The sequence below is a fragment of the Cyprinodon tularosa genome, unplaced genomic scaffold, assembly GCF_016077235.1.
Source record: "Cyprinodon tularosa strain WSP-4 unplaced genomic scaffold, ASM1607723v1 ctg599, whole genome shotgun sequence".
In the NCBI taxonomy this organism is placed as follows: Eukaryota; Metazoa; Chordata; class Actinopteri; order Cyprinodontiformes; family Cyprinodontidae; genus Cyprinodon; species Cyprinodon tularosa.
The window spans coordinates 496,051-503,988 of record NW_024039339.1 but is presented as its reverse complement, the minus strand read 5'-3'; the positions used below and the strand labels follow the sequence as shown (position 1 = coordinate 503,988).

General features: G+C 41.1%; 1 protein-coding gene across 1 annotated transcript; it reads left to right on the top strand.

The window, feature by feature from the left end:
• Nucleotides 1–6,666: 6,666 nt before the first annotated feature.
• On the top strand, nt 6,667–7,519 carry tcima (transcriptional and immune response regulator a). The gene has a single exon (XM_038306973.1). It carries the CDS (start codon nt 6,778–6,780, stop codon nt 7,078–7,080), a length of 303 nt encoding a protein of 100 aa, XP_038162901.1. The 5' UTR covers nt 6,667–6,777; the 3' UTR covers nt 7,081–7,519.
• Nucleotides 7,520–7,938: the final 419 nt, after the last annotated feature.

Below are 7,938 nucleotides of genomic sequence, written 5' to 3'. Positions count from 1 at the left end.
CTGTGGCGACGCATTGTTCCGCCAGACCTGGCAAACAGAGCTGTCAGCGACAGTCTGGCCATTGTTCCCCCATCAGACCCGGGTTATTGTTGGAGTCAGCTAACAAAGGCACATGCTCTGCATACCGCTTCATTTTCAAGAGTGAGAGAAACGACACTTCCTCTGTGTTTGTCCATTTAAGGCGCTCGTCTGTGGAGAGGACACACTTTTACACGAGGTGGGGGGGGGCAGTGGAGGTAAAGCAACATGCGGCTGAAGCTGGCTTGTTTATGATCGCGGTCTGAAATGGGGGAACGCCTCGCAGGCTTATCAGCGCGGGTCAGCCTCCTGCGCCGGCCACGGGTCACCTCCAGCTGTAAACAAAGTTTCAGAAGCTGCGTATTTTTAGCCTGCTGCTGACTGGAAGTGAAGGATAAAATCTTGTGAGGCCGTTTTGGGAAGAGTAGAACCCAAACTGCCTGCTAAAAATGGCTTTGAAATGAAGCCCTGAAGGGGGAGTCTGTTTGCAGACTGTTTTACAGGGAAGGGTATCACAGAACCCTGCAGGGCTCCACTCCCACGGAGAAAACCCACCTTTAGGCCAGAAAACAGGCCTGTTTCAGTTTGTAAACTTCCTGTTGTTAACCAGCAGGATAAACAACACTGTGTCATAGATCCAGCCCAGTTAGAACAGACAGACAGAATAAGTCAGTCATCTCTGGAGGCGACTGAATTAGCCTGAATCTGTTAAAACCTTTTCTACCACTCTGCAGAATCTGTTATTTCAATCTCTAACATTCTACTCTCTCTGATGTTTCTCATAGTAGTGGTACTCTGGCTTCCTCCCACAGTCCAAAATCATGTCCGTTATGTTGATTGGTGTCTCCGGATGCTGCAGAGACCCTGTTCAGGGTGAGCCCCGCCGCTCGCCAACAGACTGCTGGCGCCAAACGAGGCGTGACCCTGATGGACAAGCAGCAGAGGATGGGTGACGGTGATGCATATAAAGAACGGTTCATGCAGAAACTACTGCAGGTAAGATTTACAGCATATTAAATGCTTTTCTTCTGCCAGAACGCTCCTTTCTATGCAGCGCAAATGACACGATGTGAATAATTAAAAGCATGTTCTGTTTAGCAGTCATGGTCCTGGAGGAGGGCTTCCTCTAAGCTAACGATGCTAACAGCATGCTGATCCAACAGTCTCCATGCAATCTGCTGTGCTGGGTTAGATTAGTAAACCTTTTTCCGGTCGGGTCCACTTGGCCCTCGCTGTTCTTAGGTGCCATGGATGACGGGCCTTCTACCGTTCTGACCGCACCCCCAGACGTACAGCTCCAGGTTCTCATGGTCTGATTGCTTATGAATCAGAAGTGGAAGCAAATCATCAAACCAACAACGTCGTCTCGTTCCCTAAATCTTAAACACAGGATTGTTTACAGAATTAGACTTATGCTTCTAAATCCTCTCCTGCTGTTGTATTGAGGGATGTAATCAGTTTTAACACAATTATCATCTCGTTATGATGAGAAAACGGCTTTCGTTATCTTTAGATAATAAGAAAATGAACTTATTAACTTATTAACTCATGTCTTTAACCTGTTTAAACACACAAATATGCACCTCAAACTAGGAGAAAGGAATTTGGACTGGACTTGGAATCTGCATGATTTTATGGACTTTCCTCTCTTTGTGTGTTGCAGTAATTAATGAAGTTAATGATCTGAGCTCTGCAGCCTTCTTTAGCTTGAAGCAGTTTGCCTCCTAACTGCTGATCAGAGTTTTTCATTCATACAGTTATTTTGTCTTTTTTAAAAACGACCCAGGATCTGACTGGTCATGATTATTGGCCTCTAGAGTCAGATTTGATCGGCTTTTTTTTATATTTGTATACCTAACCTATAGGGCTGTAAATAATAATCGTTTTGTATCGATGCATCGATCCAAAAGCCGACGATCCGATGCATCGACACGTCCGCAAGATAATCGATTCATGTTTTTTTTTTCCTCCAGTCTATTTTTATCCAGTTGCTCCTGGGCGTAATTCTCCTCCCGTGCTGCGGTGCCGCTAAACCCATTTTGCCCTCCTACCTCGCTTCCTGGTTATACTCTTACAGCAGTGTGTTGCAGTGAGCTTGATGCAGACATTTTTAAATTATGCTCAGTATTGAAGCGTGGTCTGAGCTACACGCTGTGGGTCTAGATACGGCCGAGGCGGCGAGGAAGTGGGGGCGAGTTTAGTCCGACGACGGAGGGACATGAGGGCCAAAAAGAGCGGAGATCCAGGTGGAAAAAGGGTCCCAGCGTTCTCGCGCACCTCGCTCTTCTAGCGGGTCAAACTTCACCAGTTGTTTTCCGCAATTTCGGTCATAAAAACAAAACAAGCCGGCCTCCTGTCTGCTGCGCTGTTTGCGGTCAGCTACAATCTGGGAGAGGAGCAGCGGAGCGTCTCTAAAGGGGGCGGGGACGTCGACACTCTGCAGCCTTCTTCTTCTTCTTTATTTTAATGGCGGTTGGCAAACAACTTATAGGTGCATTACCGCTACCTTCCAGAATGGAGTATGGACCAGACAAACTATTATATTCTCCCTAAAATACCCGTTCTTCTTAGAAAATAAAAAATACTACCAAAAACTACATCCCCAGATGACCTTTGAAACAATTCCCTTATATCTAGTTTATTTTTATTCCTGTCTAACTCTCTACGCAACATCTCTCTTTCCTGAGTATATTTATTACATTCTAAAAAAATAAGTTGGACAGTTTCTCTGGAGCCGAGGTATTGCATTGAACTCATTACACTGATTTTCTGCAGTATTTTTTGATGCAACTTTTCTACTTCTGTTATTTGCTGCTGTTTCTAAAGAAAATGCATAACGATATTACAGCTTTCATTGATTTATATCAAACTTGAAACTTTGTTTAGTCTGTAAGGTGTAAAAAAAATAAAATAAAATAAAAAATGAATCGATTAATCGAATCGAATCGAATCGTGGTGTAATCTTGAGAATCGAAAATAATCGAATCGTTGGGTCAGGAAATCGATACTGAATCGAATCGCCATGATGGATGTGATTTACACCCCTACTATCTATCTATCTATCTATCTAGATAGATAGATAGATAGATAGATAGATAGATAGATAGATAGATAGATAGATAGATAGATAGATAGATAGATAGATAGATATGTTTTCTATCTATATACATATAGATAGAAAGTATATGGGATGCACGATATTGGGATTTTCGCCGATATCCGATATTTTAAAACTCATGTAGCCGATAACCGATATCGATACCGATGTTAAAGCTGGACAAAAATAAGTAGTCATTGAAAATAGCAGTTTTGTTATCCATTTCTGACACTTTGAAAAATAATATACTCAAATATATGTTCATATGCTGATATCAAATTGATTTTTAAAAACGCGGTATCGATCTATTTTACTTTCAAAATCTGGTGAAATTTCATCGTTCTGTTACAAACTCTTGTGATATTTTACAAATTCTTGTGAGATTTTGTTAGTAAAATAGATCGATGCCGCGTCAATATATCAACATATAAAAATATGGCAACATTTGGTGAATTTTCGGGGGATTTCGTAGCATAACGATGACATATAGCAATATTTCATTAGTAAAAGAGATTGATATGGTGTTTTTAAATGGCAATAAATCAGCATATGAAGATATTGGGATATTTTAATGTATCAATATTTTTTCCCTTGTCTTTAGAAGTTTTTAAGTCTGTAAAAAAGAAGTTTTTGAGGAAGAAGAAGAAGTAGTATTTATTTATTTTTTTTAGACTTTAGAAACTCAGAAGCTGGTCAAATATCGGGTTAAATATCCATGGGGTGGCCGATGTCCGATATTCAGTTTTAAGGCCGATACCGATAGGGGGCCGATCATATCCTGCATCCTTTATATATATATATATATATATATATATATATATATATATATATATATATATATATATATATATATATATATATATATATATATATATATATATGTATATATATATATATATATATATATACATATATATATATATCCCCCTGGGATCATTCAAGTATTTCTGATTCTGTATTGTTTGCTGTAAAATTCTTACTGATTTTAGGTAAACAGTTTAAAGATCAATCCAGGGACAGTTGATTCTGTTACATCTGCAGCAATGCTAGTTAATGTACACTGTCCCTGTCAAATAAATAACTAAATAAAATAAAAAAAAATAATTAAACTGGAACTCTGATTAATATGAAATGAAATGTGTTCTTTCTAGCTTTTCAATAGAATAGAATAGAAAATCCTTTTATTGTCCCACAATTGTGAAATTCTGTTGTTACAGCAACAAAAAGATTATAGAAAAAAAATGTCACACAAATGTGGAGCTTAGAAAATTTATAAGAATAACATAGTGAAGAGTTAAAAATAAACAATAAAATAGTGTATTGTAAAGTGTTTTGACAAATATAAAACTGCACCTGGAGAATAAATATACCAATATCCAGCTATGGACATTTTTACAGTAATGGATGTTTGAAAATAGCAGCAACATCAGAGATGTGCAGAATGACAGCAGCAGGTTATTTAACTAAGGCAGAAACTGTGCAAAATCAGCATGAATGGAAGAATTCGTTGAGGTTGATGGGAACAGTGGTGGTTCTAGAGTCTTCCAGCTGCTGGGAGGAAGGATCTGTGATAACGCTCCCTGGTGCATTTAGGGTGCAGGAGAAAATAGCTTTATAAGCAAACTAGATGAAAGGAAAGAAAATGGCTGTTATGACTGTAGATAGCAGCAACATCAGAGATGTGCAAAATTGGTGCATTTCTCAGGATATATTTTAGGAGAATAATTCTTCATAGCATTGACAGCAAGGGTGTAACTTTGTGATGAAAGTTGGTGGGGGCGCTCTAAGGGTGGGGGCGCTCTAAGGGTGGGGGCGCTCTAAGGGTGGAGGCTGATGGACCTACAGTAACTCCATCCGAACGCTTTCATGAGGTTTTGTATTTTCCAAAAATGAGCTCAAACATCTATTTATTGAATGCTTTCCTATTGTTGAGAACACAGGAGAACCACAATACACTGATATTTATATTTATAGATGTTAGAGAGATGCCTTTTAGTGCATCATATAGGGCCCAAAAACATTAATGTATAAAAAATTACGAATAACAGCCGATTCCGATGCAAAAATCACTAAATCATGCATCCCTAAAATGTATAATTTCAATTCCATCCATCCAGGAAAATATGGATATGCTGCATTTTAAATATTGCATAATTTTTTCTTGTAAACTTTCTAGTTAACTTGGGGGTTTTATTGCATGTTGCATATCCCAGTAAATCTGTTTCTCCTTTAAACCTGCAGCTCTCCCTGCTTCTCTCTGTGCTGTTTAAAAAGATTTACAAACCTCTTTACTAACATAATGATGCCAGAAACAAAATTTCACGATATCTAGAAGCTCTGCAGTCTGATTTTGTCTGAACAATAAGAAAACATTTTAAACTTCAGAAAGTTACGCGTGTACGGAAGAAGATTAGGGCCACTGAAAAAAAAAAAGTTACCTGATTTTTAAATATTATTTCAGTTTAATATGGGAAACTACGGAGCCCCTCTGATGACATGGTCAAAAAAAATGTTTATTTGTGGCCATGAAGTAGTATTTTGTGCGCACGAAGTAGTATTTCGCGGCCACGCAATAAGTATAATGTGCGCACGAAATACTACTTCGCGGCCACGCAATAAGTTTAACGTGCACACGAAATACTTATTAATAATATCAATAAATCCGCCCCTGTTTTCAGGCTTATGTTAACTGTAATGACTTATCTTGGACAGGCTGCTATGTAAACGGGCCTTTAGTCCTTCGTTTAGCTATGCTGCGGTTGTTTACACTACGCCTTTTCCACCTAAAATGGCGTCTTAGTAACAAATGTCACGTGACTGGCGGAGACCGACTGGGTAAGCAAATCGAGCGCGCCTTAGACCTTAGAGAAGGCGCGCTCGATTTGCTTACCCAGTTGTCCCGGAATGATATTAATATTATTAATAAGTATTTCATGCGCATGTTAAACTTATTGCGTGGCCACAAAATACTACTTCGTGGCCACAATTAAAATTTTTTTTTTAACCATGTCATCAGAGGGGCTCCGTAGGAAACAAAAGTCAGAAATCTGACTTTAATCTCAGAATTTTGACATTTTTTCAAATTCTGACTCTAATCTGAGAATTGTGGATCTTAATGTAGATGGGCCCCATGAAGGCAGAGATGTGGAGCACTCAGCTTCACTGACATACATGTGAGATGTTTGGGAGAAACAGGAACACATTGGTGGAAAATGATGGAATTTAGCGACTTTTTACGTCTCTAAGGGTCCCTGGTGATGCTGTTTGATTAATGGAAGAACAGAAGGTGATTAAAACTAGAGAGCTAGTCTCTAAAACAGACATGGCTGCAGCTGGATGCTAACATTCTGAGATTCTGAGGGATAAAAAGTCAGAATTTTGACTTTTTTCTCATATTAAACAGAAATAAAATTCAAAAATCAGTTAACTTTAATTTTTCTAGTGGCCCCATCCCCCCCTCCTCCTCCTCCTCCAAGGCGGCGCTGGTTTCTGCTCCCCGACAGCAGACGTCACGCTGGAGGCTCCGCCCACCGCGGGCCAATAAATACCGGAGGACTGCAGCTCTGCTCTCATCCGCTCCATCGCTGATCATCGCGGCCATCCTGGCTCTGACCTCTATCTACCACAGCTGGAGCTGCGGTCCACTCACACCACGAGTCCAGATGTCTTCCTACGTGTCCTCCGAGTCCCGCCGGGTCAGCCCCTCTGTCCACGGCAACAAGTTCGCCACGGCGCACCGTAAGAAGGCCGCGGCCAACATCTTCGAGAACGTGAACCAGGACGCCCTGATGAGGCTCTTCCAGAAAACCGGAGACATGAAGGCGGAGGAGAGGGTGCGGAGCATCTTCTCCTACACGCAGGACCCGGAGGAGACGGCCCGGGCCCTGATGGCGCTGAAGCAGCGGAAGAAGGACAAGTTCCTGCGCATCGCGGGGATGCTGCGGCAGCTGCTGAAGCTGCGCTGACCTCCGGCTCCGGAGCCTGGTCTCTACATGTCGGCTCTGACCGGAGCCGAGTGAGGAACAATCCCGATGGGACTCCGCATGGAGGGCGGCGTCAGGCGCCCAGAGGAGCGCGCGCCGCGCCGCGCCGCGCGGAGGAGCAGCCGCTGCGCCCCGGATGGAGGAGCTGCAAGCAGGAGCTCTGCTGAGGGCTGATGGAGCAGCATGTCTGAGGGGACAGAGCAGGGCTGTGCAGCCTGCAGGAGGAGCAGCATCCTGCGGATGCTGCGGAGCATCACAGCCGCACTGGGACACTTTATGGTGCCAAGAACCTGAAAGACTGAAAACAGCTTTTCTTTGCTCTCAGCTTCACTGTATGAAAGCCACCAGTCTGTGGCCACAATGTCAAACTTTAATACTTTGGTAACATTCCTTAAAAAACAAAATAAATGTTTGTACCACAGCTGATTGTCTGTCCTCATTTAACCCCATTTAACCCTTTAACACCATCACAGCCTTCAGACCAAAACAACTTTATTTTAACATTTGGTTTCTCTCTAAATGACTGTAAAAATGACTCTATGCAAACTGAGTTTATTTTACTCATTAGTGTCAAAATCTGTCAAATTTTACATTAACTCCAACAGATTTACGCCCAAATCTTTCAAACACTAAATAGTGGAATAAATAATGAATCATCAGTTAAAAGGAAACTGAAAATCACAGTATTTTAGGTTTCATCTGCAACCTTTCATATCCAAAGAGCCAAAAAATAACAAAAAAAACTTTTTTTTAATCTTGTATAAGGAATTATCATCTTAAACAATCAACAGTTCATGCAGCATTTTTAGCTTTTAAAATAATATTAAAACATCATTTCCA

Bases quoted from the DNA above. Each gene is read 5' to 3' on its own strand.
- tcima (XM_038306973.1), top strand. From the start codon at position 6,778: ATGTCTTCCTACGTGTCCTCCGAGTCCCGCCGGGTCAGCCCCTCTGTC.